This window comes from Perca flavescens, chromosome 14 (genome assembly GCF_004354835.1).
Source record: "Perca flavescens isolate YP-PL-M2 chromosome 14, PFLA_1.0, whole genome shotgun sequence".
NCBI lineage: Eukaryota > Metazoa > Chordata > Actinopteri > Perciformes > Percidae > Perca > Perca flavescens.
The window spans coordinates 31,318,315-31,342,641 of NC_041344.1; the positions used below are offsets into that span (position 1 = coordinate 31,318,315).

A 24,327-nucleotide genomic window follows, 5' to 3' on the forward strand; every position below is an offset into this window, starting at 1 on the left:
CTGGAATAAAACAATATCAATAATATCTGAGGATGTCAACTTCCTACTGACCCGATTGTTTTGTTACTTAATGACGACTCTAAATTACACCTGCTTGGGAGACAGAGGAAAGTTTGGCTAGCTGGCTTAACTGCAACCAAGAAAATGATAGCTTAGCGCTGGCTCCTCCCCCCACCCCCCACTCGCTTTGTATAAAACAGTGGTTGGCGTATTTTCTAGACGTAGTTATGCTTGAGCGAGGTCGGGAAGTTCGGTCTGGACGCGCTCCGTTGAGAAGCAATTATTGCCCGAACAGGATCTGTTCGGACCAATCAGATTGTGGGACAGATGATCAACAGTAACAGAATCAACCACGTCACCAAAGAACGCTTGGGTTGAATTTGTTTACAACAGGTGGCTGCCGCTGGAGAATTGAGATGTGTAGATTCCACCATCTGTTACAGACGATATTGACAGCGCATTCATTTTAAAATCCTCAGCGGAGGAGCCTCAACAACTGCCCAAATGCACGGTAGCATTGTATGGTGGAGCGAGATAGAGAGTGAGTGAAGAGAGGGAGCACCCAGCGGCGTTAGAAGAAAGCACGGTAGCGTTATATGGTGGAGAGAGATAGAGAGAGACTGAAGAGAGGGAGCGCTGGCGCTAGAACAAAGCCGTGAATAAGAGAACTAAAATGTGTTTTCGCCGATCCATCTCTAGAAATGCAACTGTAGCGAGCATGTCACTATCACTAACGTTATCCACATTTATATTTACAAGCAACAAATCCAGCTGCAAAAAAGTCTAAAAGTCGGAAGTTAGAACGAATGCATTGGGCAAAGAGTGGTTGCTATGGAGACGATACACAGTGTTGAGTTCTGTTGACAGTTGAGTTGAGTTCCGTTGCTCTGATTGGTTGTAGGTCTATCCAATGAATGCAGAGTTATTTTTTTTCCTGGTTCGGTTGGAACACGCCCCATAATCAGAGCCCAATGGAGCGGTTTTAGACTCACATTCTGACTAGAATCTGAGTATGACCACGTCAGGCTAGCTCTCTACAGCAAGGATTAACAAAGCCAAATCATCGACTATAGACCTATGGAAAAACGCAGCAGCACAAGTATCAGTCCTAATGACCTCAGCATCACAAGAATTAGAGGAGAGTGACTAGGCAAGGTGTGAATTCTGTTTTTGTTTGTTTGTTTGTTTTTGTTTTCCTCGAGACCGCAGAGGGTGGGAGAGGGTTTTTGTTCTTGTTCAATTGTATTTGTATGTTCTGTGTATTCTAAATATAAGGGACTGTTTGTTATTTATTTAAGGGGCCACCGGAGGAGTTTTTGGACCTTTTGTCAAAAAAGACTTACAACAATACATTTTGTATGACCCTCCAAAATGATTAGGAAAAGAGGCATGACCCTCCCCAACATTTCATTGATGCGTTCTATACTGGTTTGCGCTTGGTAAAGAGGTACAGATGCCCATTGTTTGTTTACAGCTATGAGATACGTGGCTTAACCTCTGCTTTCTCATCTTACGCATTACACTCCTCGGTTATGGTGTGGTGGTCATTTCAGTAGATTTACTTACTAACATTGTTGGGGAAACACAATAAGCATGGAAACTAAATGCACACTTCCTGCATTACTGCATTACTTCAAATACTAAGTTACTCCTCTAATAAACTAGTATTCACATGAAATAAAACAACAAAACATTGAGACCACCAAACGCGCAATCAAGCTGACAACAAATTTATATACATGGCATTTAGGAAACCTTTATGTCAACGTTGGCATGGCAAGATGTCCAGTGCAACAGTAATTTTCGTTTTTTGCGTCCTGCTCCCATCGTCAGCCAGGTAATATTTTTTTTACTAAAGCAGTATATGAAATCAGATGTATTACCTACCACCATTTAGTTGTTTTGTGTTATTTAAAATATTTCTAAAATATCTGGTCATGCCAAACGTAATCATTTTTTAAACAATGCAATTACCCGTTTCAGCCACCAGGGGGGCAGCGCTCCTCTTGCCCCCAGCAAACTCCACATATGCGGTCAGACCCATCTGCTAGGTTGCTGATGGGGGGCCGAGACTGAGAGCTACATGGAAAAATATGCACCAAACTTTGAAATGATGTTCTTTTCATGAATACAAAAGTTGGGTGACCCTCCCTCCCAGAGTAAAATATGTTGGACGACCCTCCCCCCAGCAAAGAATAAAAAGACATGACCCTCCCCTATTTTCCTCCGGTGGTCCATTCCATAAATACCGAACGGTCCCTAAAAAAACACAATAAAAAAATGTATCTAAAAAAAAAAAGTTGATTTATTGACAATGTGGGTAAAGGAAAATAATAGAACAGCTAGAATAGTCTGGTAAAGAAAATGACATCACTTGACTCTAACACAGCCTTTAAATCCAGCAAAAGACAGCACTTACCATATTACGATATCCAAACTCTAAGAGGATATCTAAATCACAATATCGATATAATATCGATATATTGCCCAGCCCTACTTTTGACTGCAATCTCCTAACATGACAGTAAGTTGCTATCCTTCCTACCTTTAGCGCTGATGCTGCGCAGGTCTGTGATCTTCATCAGGGTTTTGGGGAACATGTGCGGTTTGCTGGGCCGCCGCTTCCTCACGTAGATCTTCAGAGCCTCCAGGAGCGGCTCCTGGAGCTGGTCCACCTTGGAGGGCTCCTCCAGGTCTTGACGGTCTAAAACACACACACACACACACACACACACACACACACACACACACACACACACACACACACAGTGGGGTAGGTGTTTCTGTCTGTGCAAACTGTCAGCTAGTGGAAATGGCAGAGTTTTAGTTTTTGATTATGAACTTAATGGCCATGGTCCCTGTTCATGTTGCACAGACATTTTAATTGCATTTTGTGTCTGTTAAGAGGCACAAAGGCACATTTTATCTTATGCCCCCATAACTGCCGTTTTAGCTGAGTGGGAGCTCTCGACATTAGCTGCAGCAGCTTCGTGTTGCTCGCACCGATTCGGCTCGTTTTTTTTGCTATCAACAGTACTCATATACATATAGCGATCAAGATTAACGTAAAACTTGCCCGGAGTTCTCCTTTAAACAGTTTCTAACACTAATAATTTTACATTTACAAATGTAGCTACACCGCCGAACGGCATGCTGGGTAACATTACAGCTGCTAGCCTAGCTAGCCAGGTAGCATAACAGTCTGTTAAGCTGGGAGAGGCTCCGGTCGCTACTGCACATTCAAGAACAGAAAAGAAAGTTAGCTAGAGGATGAAGAAAGACCGGAGATACACCAGAGCAACGTGTGCTCAAGAGAGGAGCAGTCTGTTGTTCTGAAGTTTTTTGTTTCTAAAAAATCTGACATAATTTAGCCACTGTTGTTGCCCGTCGCTCTAACGTTACTCGGCCGTGCTAACGTTACCGTGCTAACGTTACTGTGCTCGGTAAATGAAACGGACTATGAAGCATGCAACATCATTATGTCAACTCATTTGGTGCAGAGGAGAAACTGCAGAGATGGTAGCAACTTGAGCAGAAAACTAATTTGAATTCCTTTTCTTTCGAGTCGTAGTGTTAAGCTCTGATAACTGGAGGTTTTAAAGTCTCAAACAGCAGGCGAGCAACAGCTGAACGCATTTTAACTTATCAGCAGACGTGCTCTTCAAAGCTATCCATCTATTCACAGACCACATTTCTGCACAGTGATAATTTAGAGGCAGTTTTATTTTGGCTCCAGATTTCTCAGACTCCTTGTACATTTATCATGTACTGAGATATACACATATATTTATAATTATCACGGTTTATGGCACACATTAAAGAACATGAACATGAACAATTGTAGTTTCACTTTACATGACAGATAAATAAATTGATTGATTGATGTTTATAGCTTTTATTTGACGTTATTATACATCATATTCAGCCATTGGCTATGTGGAGAAGACCAACCTTAATTTTATTTTCATCACATTGCATGCTCTTAGCACCTCCTTGCACATCGGGGTTACTGGTGGACGCCACACCTTGCGGCCGTGCATTTGCGCGGCAGTCAAACTGCAAATCGTCACCAATGAAAAGGGAACTCTCTGCTGAGCTCAATGATATCTCAAACAAGACTCTACGTCATACAGTTCTAGGGCTGTCAACGAATATTCTAAATTCGAATATATATATTCGAATAGTTTTAAAAAAACGAATTTCGAAGGTGAAAATTAATATTCGAATTAAAAAAAAAAAGTGTAAAAAAACGCTGGCGGTAGCAAAGGATGTCTGCTTCGCTAGCGCGCCTGAAAGCCGTTACATACTGGATGCAGCCAGATGGCGCATACAAATGTGACATCATGAGATCGCCGTGACTATTTATACCTGCGCTGGTGGTCGCAACACTAGTTGCAGTCTTCTCCTGAACAGCGGTGGCGCTAATGAGCAAATGCTACCGACGCTGCCCTTTCTACGGACTAGAAGAAGAAGAAAAAGGTAAACAATGGCAGAACTGGCAGCAGCATTGACGTCAATGCTTCGATGTGATTCACTGACCTACTTCGTCGGATCGAGCCTTTCATTCACCATAAAAGAACTCGTCTTAACCCAGTAAGTTTACCAGAGAGATCTGCAGTCACTCTGAGAGTCCTGGCATCCGGTTGTTGGCGAACTCATTCAGGCTCCTGTTTCCGCTTTGTCGCGCGCCGCTGAAAAAAGAGCCGTGCGCGACCTCGGCTCGGCCGGATCTTGCATCATTTCGCGCGTCGCGCGCCACCTTGGATGCATGCGCAACCAGATGTTCAAATAGTTCGAATATTCTGTGTTAATTTAGAGGGAATATTCGAACGTCATTTTTGAGCAATTTTGACAGCCCTATACAGTTCATTAGCTGTGAAAGGGGCGTGGCTAAAGCATAGGGGGCAGGCCAAACCATGAACAATGGAAACGGAACTCTCTGCTGAGTTCAATGATACCTCACACAAAAGTGTACATCAATTGGGTCATTAGTTATAAAAAAGGGACGTGGCTAAATCACAGGGGGCGGGTCAAACCATCACCAATCAAAAAGGAACTCTGTTTAGTTCAATGACACCTCACACAAGAGTCTACCTTAAATGGTTCACAAGTTATGAAAGGGGGCGTGGCCTGAGTACATGGGCGTGGTTAAAGTATAGGGGCCGGCTAACCGGATTTCCTGTTGCCTGCCGGATGACCACAAATTAATATTGGCCTGTAGATGTCCTCAGGCCTGGACCCTTGTTGATCATGGGAAATTTCATCCAGATTGGAAAATGTACACTAAAGTTATTAACAACTTATTCGTTCATCGATAAATGCTCAAAATGGCAGCCACGCCCACACCGTTGGACGAAAAGTTTTGCTTTTAATACATTTTCATTGTTAAGGTCTTAAGATGACACAGACCGAATTTGAAGTCAATCTAATGAAATCTCTAGGAGGAGTTGGTTAAAGTATAGCACCTTGACTTTTAAGCCTACTTCCTGTTGCCACTAGGGGGCGGTATGACTTTGAGTAAATATTGGCCTTTATTTGCCCTCAGGGTTGGACTCTTATGAAACCTGAAAAGTTTCGAGCCAATTGGACAATGTACACTCAATTACACCCACTTCCTGTTTCGATGGCAAAACGCACAAAATGGCCGCCCCGCCATGATGAAACGTTTTTCTTTTAATAACATTTTATCTTTAACGTCTTAAGATGGCACAGACCAAATTTGAAGTTGATTGGATGAAATCTCTAGGAGAAGTTTGTTAAAGTACGATGTGGAAATGGCCAAAATCTTTCGAACTTTAGCTCAAATGAGCTTTGTTGTACGTCTTGACATGCCACATATGTGTACCAAGTTTTGTTAGTCTACGTTAAATGTACTGCAGGGGCTCAATTGTTTTAAATTTGTAGGGGGCGCTAGCGAGCCATTTTAGTGCGGCTATTCCCGATACCCGTAAAATACGTAAATTTTCACCAGGATTGATGCGACCGCCAATTTTGGTGAATTTTTGTATGTTAAGCCCCTCAAAAAGGCGATTAATTTGCCGGACGAATAATAATTCCTTCAATAAGGCCTTTGCCGCTGTTGGCGCTCGGGCCCTAATTACGTTTTACAATAGTATAATATAAACTATATAATGTTTTAGATATTAGAATCCTGTGACACATGGTCTGTTGTTGAACACACTACACCACCAGGCCATAAGGTGGCAGTGTGTGCATGCAGATCAGCAGCTGCTGAAACCTGCAGTCAAGGTGTGTGACTTCAGATGCAACCAGAGGTGTCTCGCGCTGTTCCTGGATTATGCAAGAGTCTGTAATATTTGCAGAGGCTCTGGGGATTGAGTATCTAAACATATCATTGAATAAAACCCCAGCAGTTATGGAGCCTGAGCCCTGATGGAAACGAAAGGTAGAGGGTGGCAGATAGTAAGAACTGTGTAACTTTAAATGGACGTACAGTAGAACTTTGTGTGTGTATATGTGTGTGTGTGTGTGTGTGTCATGGGCAGATACTTGTGTGTTAATGTGTGTGTAGCCCAACATGAGGTAGTTAGTCATGCTTCAGGTATCTCGGTGGAAAACAACCAGAGAAGGCTTATTCCCTCTGAGAGGGCAATTCAAACAGTCCACTCAGCTGCCTGACTCTGCAGTGACACCCCCCCACACACACACACCTTTGTTTGGCAGTCAAGATAGTACTACCTCACTGATAGCAACCTGTGGTTGACCTGGTTTCTGACTCCTGTGGACTCTAGCTTACTTCCATCCCAAACTGGGCTGCAGCTCCAGTCAATATTTATCTGGAGAAATCAATACAGGCGGACTCTGTTGAATGAAGGAGCAGCTAAGCATGGTTTGAATCTGGAGTGGATCACTTTATTCATTCCACTTGATGTACTCCAAGACTACACCATCAACTCTGTTTACATCTTTAAATCAGAATTTATGCTTAATATATGATGTAAGCCTTTAACTTGACATTTGCCATTTGACAGAATGAAGGAGAGTTATGGGATTTTTAGACATTGATGCTCAATGGGTGATTCTGCAGATACCTGATACTTTACAAAAGTATTTCCCAACCTGGGGATCAGGACCCTCCAAAGGTTCAGAAGCTAACTCTGAGTCACAAGATAGTTACCAAGGGACTTACTGTTAAAGTCCAACTGAAATTAAAATTAATGATTTTTTCAGGTACAGCATACAGATTTGATCTGTAATGTATATTCCTTATTCTTTGGTTTCATAACTGTACCTCATCTGTGCATGTACCAAATTCAAATCCAATCATTTCATTTTAAGTTGATTTAAGAGTTGATTCTTAGCAAAAAAACCTTTGTTCTTTCACAAATATGTGCTCATTCATGTGTAATTACTTCCACCAACTAGTCAAAGTATTTTCGTGCGCGTAGAATCAGCCATTCATACGAGCGACTTGCTCGAATGACAGCTGCCATGTTGCGCTTCCATCTTTAAAATACATTAGCCAAAGAGGGACATACCTCCGCCTTTCGCGCTTTTAAACTCAGTGGCACCGTGACAAATGCCAGGGCGGGGGAGAAGATAACGGAGTCGCCAAGGAAGTTAAAAAGAGAATTAAAACGACAACGTGACAGGCAGAGCAACAAGACCAAAGTTAATATTGGAGTGGGTTTTCCAAAATGGAAAGCGCTCATAAGGAGCAAGGATTTAAAAAATGGACACCGAAGTTGCCTGCTTTCTTCTCAAAAGGTAATTCTGCCTATTTGTGTAAATTCAAAGATTTATAGTTACTTGACTAACTATAGCATGGTTGTGCATAACGCTAGAACGACGTCTGGGATACTTTTCCTCGTTTCAGTGATGACAAAGGATTGTCTACCTTGTAACATAAACATAATCATATGTGTTGTGATTTCCCTGGCAGACAACTCAATTAATTGAGTTGTAACACAGACTAGCTACAGCTAGAACAGCTGCATGTAAACGATGAAGATACTAAGAGTTAATTTTCGGTTTCATTGACATGAACTACGTTGCTTCTCTCCTACGCTGTAAACATTGCCTTACACTATTAATCTCGTACAATATACAGAATAACGATAGCACTGATACTTTACTAACATTAGCTTGCATATGTTTGGGAACCTGATAGCTGATGTTAACAATGAAATGGTACCAAAATAACGGACAAAGTCGTACTTCTTGGAATAATACACCACTGTAGGAGTTAAAATGCGCTCGGAATGGGGGAGGGGGCGGGGGGCTATAAAGTAATATTCAGTTGGTTGTCATATAAATGTAACCGCTTACACAATGTAGCTTTAAAGCAAGTTCATAGATGCATTTCCATCCACCTGTTTTTATGTGCATTTTCAATTTGCACATAAAAAAAACCTGAGTGGAAGGCACTCAGTATCGCAAAAAAAGTTTGGTAACTCTTGAAGTTTTCTATATAAGAGTGACATGACAGTCATGAACACATGACACTGACACTTGTCATGACAAAAACCGAATGACACTTACTAAAAGAAGTGTTATGTCATAAACAATTGACTTTTATAATGTTTTATGACACGTTCATGACAGTGTCATGTCACTCTTATGTAGAAAACTTCAAGTGAAGTGTAACCAAAACTTTTATAGCGAAACAACATCTCAAAAAGAGCCTCAGCCTACATTAGCTTTCTAACTAATACCGCCTCCTTAGCTAGCATTGTCACGTCGCGTCCTGCATCTCAGCTTGTTGAACAAGCCACCAAACAAACATTAACTGGGGGCATGGGCGTAATAAACATAATTTCTCAAGAGCAAAAAGGGGACGCAAATCATACAGCCAAAATTGTACTCATATAGTAGGCTTGCAAGGCTGTTTTATTCACTTTAAACATTGGATGAAGTGACTCTTTTCTCTAATATAGAAGATGCTGAACTGAGAACTGAGCCTCCTAGCAGGTAACCTAACTTACTAGACAGCCAGCTGGACGGCCACCAAATTAGTAAAGTTTAACATCTTAATGTTTCATTCACACACTCTTTTCACAACGTAGATGCACAGTGCTCTCGCCAGATGACGAACAACCTTGTTCGGCTCATTTTCTGTAACCAGTGTAGCATGAAAGCATGGTGGATGGACAGTCTAGCCTAGCTAGCTGTCTGGATTTACCATGTAATGTAACAGGAGCAGCATAGTCCTCATAAATCCACTGGAGTTTAAAACGCCAACACAAAGAAAGAGGAAGGGGACGGACATCCGGCCGAAAATGAGAGACATCCGGCAGAATTTCTGGCGGCACCTGAACAATCCCGGAAATGAAACGTTGTCAATATAGACTAGGTAGGTCCTGACCCCCTCAAGATTCCCCCCTATGCACTGCTATTGTCAGTTTGCAGGCTATACAGTTAATTAGCTAGTCAGCTTTGAATAGCTTTGAAGGTCATCATCTGTGATTTCAGATGCTAAATGATGTGTTCCTTATACTTCAACAAGACTGCTAACCCAATCCCCAAAAAACATATTTATTGCCCTTCCCTTTCTGCCCCGGCTCACCCACCTCCGGAGATGAGACAGATGGCGCTGAGGAGGCCTGTCTCCGTGTCGTCCATCTCGATGGGCAACAGTTGGTTGGCAAAAGTGAACACCAAGTCTGTGAGCGGGCCAAAGCCAGCGTTGTGCATCTGCGTCCGGTTGAGGGTCAGCCCGTCCGAAAAGGTCATTGTGTCCTGGTCAGGGGTGTACCTCGTACAGATGCGCAGGATCTGACAGGGAGCAAAGGAAGGAAGGGAGAGGGATAGTCAGCAGGGATTTAGTGGACAGGAAACTTAAAGTTATATACAGTTGGTGTTGATTTATAGTTTGGCTTCAAAAATCTTGAAATTTAACAGTTTTTATTGCACAAACGACAGACTTAGTGTTCACCTCCATGCTATTGTTAGTAAGGACAATATTCCAGAAAAGCACTAAATCATCAGTTGTCAGGTTGAGTAAAATCCCTTTGACTGATGACCACGTACTTTTGGAAAATGGCTGCAAAAGGATCTGCACTAAATTCCATTTATTAATCATTCATTTATAATTTATTAAGGAGTATCAACATGTATAACAGCATTATAATTTATAATCTCTTGTGAAAACCTACCTAGACTAAATTGTTTAACAAAAGTCTTTGCTTCACAAAAGCAGCTTAATTTATGATTAAAATGGTAAATAAATGTCTAAAATGAACATCGCTTGGACTTGCTGGTGCGTCTGTTGTCCTCAAAGGGTTAATCATAATCAAATAGACTGAAAAAGCACAAAAAAGCACAACAAATTGAACTGCCCTGCAAGTTTAACCACTTGATACACATATGTGATCATGATGGTTTTAATTTTCACAGCATTATTTACCTGATATATCACTGTAACCATAGCCATGACTGATAATAATCTGCAAAACCAGGGCAGGTAGACTCTAGAATGAGAATCTGGTTCTGTACCAGAACAAGTTTAAAGTGGCCATATCATGCTCATTTTCAGGTTCATAATTGTAATTTGAGATTGTATCAGAATAGGTTTACATGGTTTAATTTTCAAAAAACACCATATTTTTGTTTTACTGCACATTGCTCCAGCTCCTCTTTTCACCCTGTGTCAGGTCTCTGTTTTAGCTATAGAGTGAGACCTCTCAACTTCTGTAAGATCTTTGTTGTCAGTCACACATGCAAAAGTAGTAGTAAGGATTACACATGAGCTAGCTAGCTGTTTCTCCAACTTCGACCTGTACAAGGCAGGATTAGCTTGGAGACTTTTTCTAAACGAGGGCGAACTTCCAACTTTGCATGGAATACCTGCAGAACAGGGACATGTAAGTAGTTCTATACAATTAATTTTGTAGATTAGGGTGAATTTGTGTGTGTTGTAGCAGTATTTTGCCATTGAGAACGAGCTAGCATGCTAGCGCTAGCATGCTAACGGTTAGCCCCCTAGGCCCCTCTTTTCAGCTAGTGACGTAGAAAGCCGTGCAGATTTTGCACAGCTCACCCGGAGACTGAAGGCAGGACATATTCAGAAACCTGTATCTCACTCAAAACAGCATGGATGTTTTTTTCTCAAAGTTTATATGCGTGTGGAAGCACCAGAGACACAAAATAACAGCCCAAATACCCGAAAAAGTGATTTTTTTCATAATATGGGCACTTTAACAAGTTTCCAATAAAAGAGCAGCAGAGACAACAAGCACAACCAAAACAATGACCTTCCACACACTTGAACAGAATAACCTTTGGGTCTCATGCTGCTGTGTGTGTTTGTGTGTGTGTGTGTGTGTGTGTGTGTGTGTGTGTGTGTGTGTGTGTGTGTGTGTGTGTACACCTAATGAAGCAACCGATGGTGGATGTGAAGCCTACAGTAGCCTTTGAAGCTATTTGAGTGGGCTGGCTCTGACAGTGAGTGGCAGGCGTGTCTGCAACATGAAACAGAATAAAACATGGCTACTGGCGGTGACTTGCACCGGCTGGCCAGCCTGCGCTTAGACACACACACACACACACACACACACACACACACACACACACACACACACACACACACACACACACACACACACACACACAGTGTTTGATCTTTCCTCTGACACTCCCTCACCCAGCCCCTGTGCACAATATCTACGCCCTTCACCAGAGAAATGTGCTGCTGAGTGGATGTTGATGGCTGAGTGACAGCCTGAAAGTCATCGCCGGCCTTCAACTTCTCACCTCTGTGTCCCTGGGAGTTCACTTCACTGCTTTGTCACATCTGACAAGTACGACCTGGTCAATACAAACTCCAAAAATCCATATATTAATACATGGCACTGCCACTGAAACTGAGCCAGTTAAAAACATACACAATACTGTGTTATAATCAAGCATTCATTTATCCAGTTGTGTCCAAATATGACTTTTCGCTACTTTGCATTTACACCACACATAAATATGCATCTTCATGCATAAATCATTGTTTTTGCAATTACCTCGCCAAAATGCAGATCACCCTGTCACTTCCTGTCTCATTTTCCATGTCTTTTAAGGACATATCCACCAGGCTGCAGGGAGCGTTTACTATTTTGTAGAAAGGTACCCTTCTATTACACTTTAATCATTTACTAATACTAATACATTGATTACATATATCAGTAACAAGCCAGCAACAATATTAACAAATGAGTTGCCAGGTTGTAGAATCCCTTTAGTCCTTTAGTGTTTATCCTTTGTTCTTGTTATAACACAGTTTGTTAAGAAGTTTGAAAAGTCTGCAGCTATGAATGTTAAAATATTTATAAAAGCTTTTAAAGGCCCTGACACACCAAGCCGACGGCCGGGGACCAGTGGCGCCAACTGTGGCGTTGCGTCATGTCGGCTTTCGCCACCAGTAGACTTGGCCAAAATATAGCACTGGAAGGAAATAACTCACCATTCAACAAGGGAAGCTTGATACTGTTACTATAATACCAACAACAAACAGCGTTTGCTCGAGCAGTGGCAGAACTGAACAGAGCCTACGCTCCCTTTGCTTCACTCCCCGCCAGGAAGACAGCAGTACCAGGAGATGGCTAACCCGACTGTGCATCTCCCAGGCTTTCATCTGTTCTCTAGGCAAAGAAGTCTCCCTACAATGTTGGCTCGTTAGCTAATGTTTCACATTTCACCCGCCCAACATGCCTTCATCATACACTGGTTACAGAAAATTAGCCAAACAAAATTGTCACTAATCTGGCGATAGCATTGTGCTTTCCCTATGATGTGACAAGAGCATGTGAATTAAACATTAAGTTGTTATATTTTACTAATTTGGAGGCAGGCTGGTAGGCCAGCTTAAATGCTAAGAGGCTAATTATTTAGCGGTGCAGAGGGTGCATGGGAGAGAGGTCTATTACGGTCTTTATATTACATATCATGGTATAGGATATAAGTTTATTAACGTTAGTTACTTTATTTTGTAATGTGTAGCAATGTAGAGATATTTTAAAAGTTATTGTTGGAATAAATACACCTAAACAAGTAGTTATGTATATCTTGTTGTACTTTTGCCATTTTATGGACATAATGTGCAAAAATAGTTATTCCAATAGTTCGACCCTGTGTGTTTTTAAGAAGGATCATTCAAACGTCATTTTTGACCAGTTTTGACAGCTCTTATGTGCATTGGATTGATTAGATGAAATGAAAAATGAAAGGATCGTTGTCTCTGCCTCTCACAATCGTTTGTTTGTCTTCCTCACTCTCGTTTCAGGCTGAACAGCCAATCAGATGAATAGGCTGTTGACCACATGACCACCAGCTTCTAGCCTCCATGCTAAGCTGTTAAGCTTGTCTACTTGCTCTAGCTTCATATTTAGCATAGACATGTGAGTGGTATGTACGTAATTATGTAGTCTAATATCTGTCTGCAAGAAGCGAAAATACATGTTTCACAAAATGTTGAACTATTCCTTTAATGTGCTGGACGGGTTAATTAATGGTAGTTGTATAGCTTTCTGAAGCTATCCTGAAACTACAAGTACTGAGCGGTAAATTATTGGCCACATAACAAGCCTGTCATCACTTTCTTTCCACTTTCTCTTCCTTTGTCTCCCTCTGAGCAATGGATGCTAATTTAATCCCCCCACCCTCTCTGAAACCCACAACAGCCAAGCATGGATAAGGGAGACAGAAGAGGAAGGGAGACAGCCATTTGCCTTTTTCCATCTCATTACTACATTACTACAGTACATTGCTCCACTTAACAATTCCTAAATGACAAACAAACATTCACAAACACTGCAGCCGGCCGACCCTGCAGACGTTACTGCATCTGTACTCCATAAAGAACACAACAGTGTCTTGAATGAATGCAGAGCGAGTGACCAATATATAAAAAAACAGATGACCGTGCCAAAAAAGGATTAGAGGCTGAAAAATGTTTCTGTGTGTGTAATCTAATCTCCGCTACAGACAGCTACTCCACATGAAGAATCAAATTGACTGGCGTGATCAATTAATCAGATCTTCTCTACTCCCATTGGCCGGTTGAGTAGGTCATCCAATAAGGTTTGAGGATTGGTCTAATGGGAGTTGGGGCTTGAGGTCAAACCCACCAATCCCCCAGAGATCTGAGGTTATTGACTCACCACACAGTCTAAACAAATGAAAAAAATAAAAAGAACAGCATTTCAGACGTGAATAGCAAAAAAACGTTTGGCTAAACTCTTTAAACATACACCATACCATAGTGTCAAAGGCAGGATAAATATGTTTTCTTCATTGATGAAGCTATTGTTTTAAAAAAGCCCAGAACTAGTTATTTCATTTTGTTTGGGTGTTGCGAGAAAAACAATAAGTGTGTCTGATTGCAATTATTGAGTGTATTATCATGTTTAGCTGTGACTAGGCTATTCAATCAGGTTTCAGATGCCAGGGCGAGAAATACCACGCATGTATAATATGCATGTGCATGTCCCTGTGTGTGTATGTGTGTAACAAGCATAGTGTGCGCACGCTGTACACGGTGCTAAGTGCATTTTACTAATGCGCTGTTAAAATAATAAAATGCTGAGTTATTGACTTTAGACCAGGTTTTTGTTGGTCAATGGCATGATCACTTCACAGTCAACGTTTCTCTTTGTTTAATATCATTAAAAGTAAAGTTAGGGTTTGCTGTCGCATTCCCAACTCATTTAAAAAAAGACAATCTGTGTTGGAAATCATTCTCTATCACAGAAATACACTATACACTCTGTATAGTGTGTTTGCCATTTTGTAGTGCTGTTCGAATTCTCCGTGGTAAATTTTATTCACTATATAGTCCGCTATAAAATGCCCACAATGCACTGCTAATTTGAGTGTACCATACATTTTACTCCCGTATCCCACAATGCAACGCCGCCGGGTTTTCCCGGAGGAGAAGAAGCAGAAGCACCCGCAAAAACTGAAAAAGAAAAATGGAACAGGCTCTAAACAGTGGAAATGTAACATGCAACATCTTTAATATAAAACATTTTACTATTCTCCTGAGTGCTCACTTTGTTTCAGGGACGGATTAGAAGCGATTTAAATTTGGTTTGTTTACATGATGCTGGACGCGCCCGGCCGCCTCCCGTCACATAAATAACCGGCGCATCTACTGACGCAACGATGTTTTCAGTGAGTGTCCAAAATCTTGTTTTCGTTCCCTATAGTTCACTATTTAATAAACACTATATAGGGAATAGTGAGTGAGTGGATAAGGGAACAGTCAGTGCCACACTGAACTGCTGCCAGGCTGCAGACCTGTCTCGTGTGATGGAGAGAGAGCGGAGAAAGCGGCGGTATACCCTCTAACGTTGGGTTTAACAGGCAGCTTTTTCCCAACTGCAACTCCGCTACTGCTCTGCAAAAGTTATCTCGGAGTCAACTTCTGAGAACGGGCGTGGGGGGATTTTCTATGCTAATTTTGATGTCCAAGCAAGACTCCGTCATGCTGGCTAGTGCTCTGCACTAGTGTACTGATATCGCGAGACAACTTTTCACCTCAACCAGAAATATCTAGTATTGCAAGATCTTATGGGACGAGATCTTGCCACACCTCAAATATTCAGAAATTCTGGATTCTTCAATGGGAAGAATGTGTAGATGATGACATGTGTAATTTGAAGCGTTTTTTACAAGGTAATGGAACTTTTTAGTGGAGAAAACCACATCAGACAAATTATTGTTCCAAAGAAGAGTAGTTTCACTGTATGCAGAAAATCTTCAAGTACATTTAATCTTTTTTCAGTGTGCATTTAGGCCTATAGCATTCTCAAAATAACAATCTAATTATTTAGGGCACATGTTACGTTAGCAGTTTGTTGGTTAAAATAAAACAAAAAAACATGCGGATTCCAGCATGCCAGAAACTTAGCAAAACAATGCACCACAATGCAGCCACTTCAACCACAAAATGACAAGTTCAATTCCCTAAACAACAAGTTTATTCCTCCAAAATAAAAGATCCAACACCCACCAGAATGTCCAGACAGGCAGCTTTCAGGAGAGTGATCTGGTCTGCGATGGTCAGCGCTGTGAAGCCAGGCACTCGTTTGGCAAATTCCACGATCTTGATAATGCACTTAGTGGCCAGCTCACTAAACTTGTCCCACAGGCCCAGGTCCAGCCTCACACGGTGGTCTGCACTCGAGTTCTGCAACACACACACACACACACACACACACACACACACACACACACACACACACACACACACACACATTTTAACAATTTATTTAAAGGTCCCATGACATGGTGCTCTTTGGATGCTTTTATATAGGCCTTAGTGGTCCCCTAGGGTGGGGGGTGTGGCCTTGACCAACTGCCACTTTGCTCATTTGAAAGCCATGATGTCTCTCTCTCATGGGTGGGCCAAATTCTCTGGGCGGGCAAAGCAGAGAAAGGGGAGGTAACCTTGCTCCTTATGACATCATAAGGAGAAGATTCCTGATTGGTCCATCTGAGCTTTCATTTTCTCAAAGGCAGAGCAGGATACCCAGGGCTCGGTTTACACCTATCGCCATTTCTAGCCACTGGGGGACCATAGGCAGGCTGGGGGAACGCATATTAATGTTAAAAAACCTCAAAGTGAAATGTTCATGCCATGGGACCTTTAAGAGTCCACTTGAAGGGAATAATTTTCAGGGACACAAATATTATAGATGCAGTTAAATACATATACAAAATCCTGGGCCATTGGCACGCATGCACGCACACACACACACATTATGCAAACACAGACAAACAGAGTATGGCGTCAGGCGAAGAGGCAGCTCCTTTAGTCATTGCACAGACTGCTGCTAATGATCTCCTCAGTGCAGCCTCTTCACTCTGCTCTATATGTGTCACACTTGCATACAGTAAATAAGCTCCGTAAGACCTGAGCTCTCAGAAACACTGGCAGGATTGTTGTTGTGAATACGCTGAGCTGAGCCGGGCGGCCGGGCCCTGCGATAAGTGCAACGCTGTCAGTGGGATGCTTCGGTAATGATGGGATGCAGAAACAGAGTGGTGACAGGTAGCACCGAGCGGCTTGAAGCCAGAGGTGCCATTAATACAGCTATATGGTCCAGAACCTACACAAACACTGTAGGGGAGCTGGGACGGGCGGAAGCCAAGGAAGCAATGAAGACATACCCACAGATCGCAATGTGTGGAAAGAGGAAAAAGTGTGAGTAAAAAGTGCTGTAAGACACAGAGGAAAGAAAGAGAGGAAAGTTAAGTATATAAGAGCAGAGAGGCATTGTGGGAAGGCGGAGGGAAGAGAAGCACGAATCAAGGGAGTTTTTTTCATGGGTGGTGATGTGTAAGCTAAGACTGATGCATCAATTTGTTGATTTATGACAGCTGGTGTAATCCACCACTGATACATTCTTTCTTAGTCTCGCTTTGCCAGAACTTGGTCTGGCTAGTCCACCCAACATTCCTGGATGGGAGAAAAACATGCTCTGGTTTATTGGCATTTCTTTAAACCAGTCACAATTGTCTTGGGCGGTGCTAAGCGCCGGACGGAGTCACGGTGCCGCTGCAAAATAGCCTTGAAGGAACTTGTTTTGGTTGAACATGTGTGCGTTCAAAAATTGTTTTAGTCGTGTAACAGAAAACTCAGATTGGACAGATAGTCTAGCTAGCTGTCTGGATTTACCCTGCAGAGATCTGAGGAGCAGTTAACCATAGTCCTCATACATCCACCAGAGTTTAGAATGCCAACACAAAGAAAGAGGAAGGTAATGGACATCGCAAAACAAGTTTCTTCCTGAGGCTAGTATGCAGAGGCACCGTTTTATGTCCGGCGCTTACCCGATTTTTTTAAGAAATGCCAATAAACCAGAGCATGTTTTTCTCCCATCCTGGAATGCTGTGTGGACTAGCCAGACCCTCCTTCGCAGCGCTGTGGAGGAAGGTCTGGCAATGCAAGACTACCCTCAACCCTTCATTTCATGTCGTTCACAAAGGAGGAGAACCCGGAAATGAGTAGGGGGAAATGCGAAGCTATTTATTAGGTCACACTCTTTTTCTAGCAATAACAATGATAAAGGTGTCATTTGTCCCGCCCTAACAGTTGCAACAAAGCTAACAAGAGACTCTGGAAGATGTCATTTAATCAGTCTAAACACACCCACACAGTCCTGGGAACAGGTCCAATCAGCCAGGCTAACTCAAAACACAGACTGATCTCATGAATTGGCGTATGTATGTCACGCCAATTTGTATTCTGTTTTTGCGTGTTATCAAGACGCATAATCACATTTTTGCGTGTATATCAACGCAAATCGGCCACCATTGACCTACATTGCGAGTCAATTTCCGGCGTAGCGAGTAGTATAAAGAAACGGGGGATTGAGTAAGGAGGTAGGTTCGGGTGGCGGATGGCTAAAATGCAGCACTTTCACCTGGGAGAGCTGGGTTTGCGTCCCACGTGCGGTGATTTTTCAGCCGTTTTTTTTTTTTTCATTTTTGTTTTTTAATAAGCCTTACCCAATGTTTCTTTCCTAAACCCAACCATTTATTGTGTTCCTAAGCGTGTTTTTGTCGTTATTTTCCGTGTTTTTGTCACTGTTTTGTTACTAAAGCCTTTCCCTGTGTTCTTTTCCTAAACCCAACCATTTTATTATTTTTTTTTACAGGCGTGTGACGTTGTTCTCGCGATAGTACGTTGCGTTCACACGATAACACGCAACGTGGTGAGGCCACGTGGTGGGTATGTTTACATCAGCTGTATACAGCGTAGGCATACATGTGGATAGCTGAAAATGCGTGCAATAACACGACATTTTGCTTTATGAAAGTGCCGTGTATATTTACGCAAAGTCATGATGCCATGTTGCAAAACACCTGTGTAGGTGTTCAGGGCCTTTAATGAAGTTTTCCCAATTCTTTACTCTAACTGCTCCATTAGCTAGATCTTATTTTCAACAATGCGTTTTAGAGTGCCAGGAAGAGGAGAGGAAGAGGGAAAAGAGGGAATGAAAAGTCAATTTGAACTGAAGATAGTATGATGGACAGATTCAGATAGACAGAGGGGGACAATGAGCAGCAGTTGGGGAATGGTTTGGGTGTAGCGAGGGGAAAAGCCGTAGTGTGGCGGCTGATGGCGGCCATGGAGCATCTGATAATCATTTGTTTGTTCTCTTGATGGTTTACATGGAATAGCCCATCTGTTCCACATGAGTGAGTCTCCACATGTAGCAAGGGTACAGCACACACACTCGCAGAGGAGGAGGTGACACACACCAACACTTAGAAACTCAGGAGGGACAGGTCTTTACACAATCTACAAACTATCTAATGGAGACGTGACCCCCTGGAAGTGCGCATGGGGTGATAGAATGCAAAACCGATTTTACCCTGTCATAGTTGAAAAACGACAGTTTGGTGGGTAAATAGGACATACATAGAACCTCAAAATCCCATTGACACCTCTTTCCTCTGCAAATCTCACAATTTGAAACTGCTGCTGAAAACGGGCGAATCTCAACAAAGCTAAAAGTTGACATCAACTTCTCAACTCCTCCTCATCTGGCCTTAGGCTCTAGTCTTTGTCACGACCCAATAACATTTACATAGGCTACACAACTGACCTGAGGTCTGCCAGTCTTCTGAATCTAGGTCATGCAGATCTCTGAAATTGTATACATTGTTCATCTGCTATTTTACCACTAAATTCACTTCTGAGACTTTTTATGCGAGAAATCAACTAGGTAAAGCTCAAATATGGGCCATTTCACGAAAAATTGATGGCTAATTGCAAATTTGGTAGGACAGTGTCGGACTTCACGAGCTTGACAATCTGCTGGGACAGGCGGCGGCTGCCGGCCGGGTTTTCTGCCTTTTCTGTCAGCCTCTCCCCCTTCACAGACCCGCTGAGCTGGAGCTCTGTTAGGATCTCACACACAAGTCCACATATGTAGGACTTTAGAAAGAACAAAGTTTGGAAGTTTTTCAAGGATATTGAAAATGCAGTGTTCCAGACTGTACAACGGAATAGCCTACTGGCAGAGGACATTGCAAGGGCTCACTCTCCGCTCTCTGCGCTTACTAGCTAGGTGAGTTGTGATTCTTTGGTGGAGGTTTTTTATGTCCCAAGGGTAACGTTACAACTACAATAGTTATAATGAAAGTGTCGAAACATCTTGTCTCGGCTACAGCCGCTGCATGTCTGGGCATGTAACAGACAGAGTGTGTGTGTGTGTGTGTGTGTGTGTGTGTGTGTGTGTGTGTGTGTGTGTGTGTGTGTGTGTGTGTGATACGAGACTCCAATGTATGCGTATGTGGGTCGCTCAACCAATCAGCTCACAGCTCATCTAAATATTCATGAGCATACCATATTTGGAAGAAAAGCTCTTTTTCAAAATAGGGCCATATTCACAGGGTAGTTAATGGCCCACAGAAAATCACTTGGGTCATTTTCAGCCCAACCAATGTTACATACCCTATTAGGAGACCTTAAGGAACAGTGTGAAATACCCTATATAATCATTCTATCACCCCTTTAACCCTTGTGTTGACTTTGGGTCACATTGACCCGTTTTCAGTTATTTATTTTTTTTATATCAGAAAATATGGGACGTAGAAATAAGCGTTGAAAATGCGTAGAAGAAAAATTTTACAATTTAAAACATTTGAAAAAGCAAAAACAAACAGTGAAAAAAAGGCATCAAAAACGTTCGACATAATGGCCAAACAGTGGAATTACAACTCCCTATAGACGTCTCTAAATCAGTGGATTTTTTTTTGTGTCACAATACGCAAACAACTTGTTTCACTATCATAATTTGATCCATTTGGTCCGATAACATTTGGAAAGTCTAGAAGAACTTTAAGAGGATTAAATCATTTACACCATGTTCTGGGTGAATACTCAATTCTGATTGGCTGCAGGGTGCCCATTTAAAAGTGATATAGGATGCTATTTCCAACACTGTTTAGTGCCTCTTCTTCCGAACAACACAGGATGGCGCTAACACACAAGCTAAAATAATAAAATTTTTGGAACTGACTTTGTTTCACAGCAATCATCTCTCTTCCCGTTCGCTGTTCAGGTCGCTACTTCAGGCTGCAGCTGACAGTACACATGGGGGATCATTTGTTTGTGAAAGTCTTCGATATTGATTTGGGGACAAATGGCTTGGCTGATAGCTAGCTTGCCTCGTTGGCAAATAAACTGTCTAATTATATATAATGTTTGACAACCGTACTCTTATTACGTTATTGACTTTCAATCTTGCTAGCATAGCGTTATCTGTCTGAGCTGAAGGGTTCTACGAGCAGAGCGGACTAGAAATATCTCCCGTTGCCAAAGTCGTATCTAAGGTCCATCCTATTTCCTGGAGCAGTGGACAATGTTTGCATTGCATTGCACCTTATGGGTTGGGAATGATTGTTCCAGTTACAGTATTAGTCAAACCCTGAGGTCTAACCAGAGAAACAGAGTTATTATTTAAATGTTAATTTAAATTAAAATATAACTTAATGGCCTTAAAAAAGATTCTTTGGCAAGTGACCATGGTATAAGTGGGTTAATACCCTTCAAGGTGTCCATTATCAAGTAATTAATGGACTCCGGTCACCCCCGTCATCCACTAATTCCTGATAATGGAAACCTTGTTTGGCATTAACCCTTACTTAATCCCTGTTCAAATTAGTGGAGCGCTAAACCGGAGATAGCTGGCTTGGTCTGCTGAGGTCTCTAGTGCGCTTGCTCTATAGGCCGCACAGGGCAGAACCAGCGCTGATCATCCGTGTCATTTTATACGTGCAACGCTGTATCCAGTGCTCTTTATACATACAAAAAATGACCTCATACATATATTTGTTATTTTACTCCAATTTCTTGTCGGGTATGAAAAGGCTGCCTTTCTCCCTTTTCACTAGCCTCTGCTCCCAAAATTAACAATGTTTTGTCTGCTTAATCCTTAATTTCAGTGTAATGTTTTAGTTTATTTCAATTAAATTGTATTTATAGTATCAAATCATAACAATAGTTATCTCAAGACACTTTCCAGATAGAGTAGGCCTAGACCACAATCTGTAATTTACAAAGATCCAACAATTCCAACAATTCCCCCAAGAGCAAGCATTTAGTGCAACAGTGGCAAGGAAAACTCCCTTTTAAGCAGAAACCTTGGACAGAACCAGGCTCTTGGTGGGCGGGCATCTGCTGCTGCCGGTGGAGATTTTGTATTTTTTATTTGACATAGGCCTGTTTAGTGGGTTTATGGGTTCATAGTGTTTTTGCTATGTTCCTGCCTGTGATGTGGGGGGTAGATCAGCTGCTCACCAGCTCAATTAAGGAGGTGTGCCTGATTAGGTCCTCTCAGCAGGGAGGGGCTGGGAACTCCTAAGGTGTACAACAATAGGTAAGATAGTTCTGCAGTGAAAGACATTTTTTATAATATTTGGGGTGCCTATTGTTGTGAGTGCACATATATGTATAAATAGTAATACCAGCAGTAACTGTTCGATTTAAATGTAATGGTAGTTTCAGAAACAAAGTGTTAATGTTGCTTTCTCAGATTAGCTCCCCCTTTAATCACCGGTGCAGGTGGTAGGGTCCAATTAGCTGAGGCTGAGAAGTTAAAAGTGCCTTCAGAATAGAGTGCTGATCGGGTTGCGTTTTTCGGTCCGAGCCCGGACCACGCCCGACAGAGCAGTAACCGAACCCGGTATTAAGATATTTATGTCTGAGCCCGACACAGTTAAAATCTCGTTTTTTTTCTCATACTAATGACACATGTATGTTTGTTTATGTGGAAAGCCCATTTTTATTAAGCAACTGTATTCGGAAGGCATTCGGAAATGTCAACAGATGAGCGCATTAGCGCACTCGGGGAAACAAGCGCACGTTAACACAGGCGCGCATGAGAGGCCCAATAATAAGCGTTTTTAAATTTAAAATGTTCAATACTGATGTGACCGAACCTGAACAGAATTTCTAAATATCTGTCCGAACCCAACCCTGCCCGTCGGCTACCGTCGGGTCCCAACGGGTATCCATTCTTTACTTGAGAAGAAGGGGAAGAGAGAAAGGACTTGGCAGCTTGTTGTGAGGTTGCTGTTTTAGTTGTATGTTTCTTAGCCTCAGCAAATTCAGTTTTTGTTGTATTTACTGGGTTTCATTTAATGCTCTTTGTCTGAGTATGGTTGTTTTGTTAATAAACACCGCGGTTTTGCTTCCTGTCAGCTTCTTAAAAATGCTTTTTTAAAAGCCACCTCATCGGCCTTGGCATGAGGTGGGGGTTTGACATTAGGTATCAGCTAGCATACCTCAGATTGTTCCCTGCCCCTAAGATCCAAATGAGCCATGTCCAACTATGTGCCAGCACAGCAGCAAATAATTTGAATCATATGCAAGAATAAGCATTTATTTATTCTCGCGTATGATTATTGACATTTATTGGTGTTTGTTTGAATGGGCCTGACCACAAATGAAGTTCCCTCACGTGAAGAAATTAAGTTCTTTGAATTAAATTGAGCATATAAGCAGATACCGACATACAGTACACTATGTGCTATAGCCTAATATTGTATCACTCCACTGGTTCCCCTCTTCTTAATTCTCCATTATGTAGCAGGGTTAGAGCTTCGCCATGTAAACAAACAACGATATAAAAAGTGCTCTGACAGCATCAACAAGGTTTGTGCCACGGCTCCGGCTGCAGAAACGTTGTGATATGTATGGAGTGTACACAGTATGGTTCACAGGCCTCGGGAGAGGTGGAAGCAAAGCCTTTGTGCAGACTGTTGCACAGCCTTTTATTTTCAGATAATAAATGCAACTAGAAATAGACATTGACAAAGAGTGCTTTGTGTCTCCGAACAAACTCCTTGGACATTTACGCTGTTTATTCAGCATAAACAACTGGTTTAAAAAAAAGAATCTCTAGTCAATCTGGATCTAGAGACCGAGAGAGATGTTCTTTGTGTATTTCAGTCAATATTATTGATACTACCATAAGATATAAATTAGTTATTTTACTTTTCTGTTTTTTGGGGGCTAATGTGAATAAACCCTGCTTTCAGCTTTTGCATTTTTAAAGTTGTATAAGCAGATAAATAATATATAGAACTGACAGACAAAGCAATGGTAAAATAAAGCCTTACATAACTGAAATATATCAAAACTCAGACAAAGGGAATATTAAAGCTGGACATAAATAAGAAAATAAGTGCAGCATCTTAAATTCAGATTTTTAACTTTTACCAAGGGAAAAACCAAGGGAGTGTACACATGTCTGCTGTGCAGCTGTCGGGAGGATACAGCAGAAGAAAAATACAGACAAAGATTTTTGTTAAAGCTGGTCAGTTATGTAATCTTATCTATTTCTACTGAATATGGTATAATTT

General features: G+C 41.8%; 1 protein-coding gene across 1 annotated transcript in view; it reads right to left on the minus strand.

Annotated features, from left to right (window-relative positions):
• Nucleotides 1-24,327, minus strand: part of LOC114567794 (retinoic acid receptor alpha-A) — a 128,149-nt gene that overhangs the window by 9,975 nt on the left and 93,847 nt on the right. Inside the window, exons 5-7 of the mRNA XM_028596898.1 lie at nt 15,959-16,135; nt 9,531-9,735; nt 2,546-2,704 (exon numbers count right to left, since the gene is read on the minus strand). Coding sequence (XP_028452699.1) covers nt 2,546-2,704; nt 9,531-9,735; nt 15,959-16,135 — 541 coding nt within the window. The remainder of the gene's footprint in view (nt 1-2,545; nt 2,705-9,530; nt 9,736-15,958; nt 16,136-24,327) is intronic.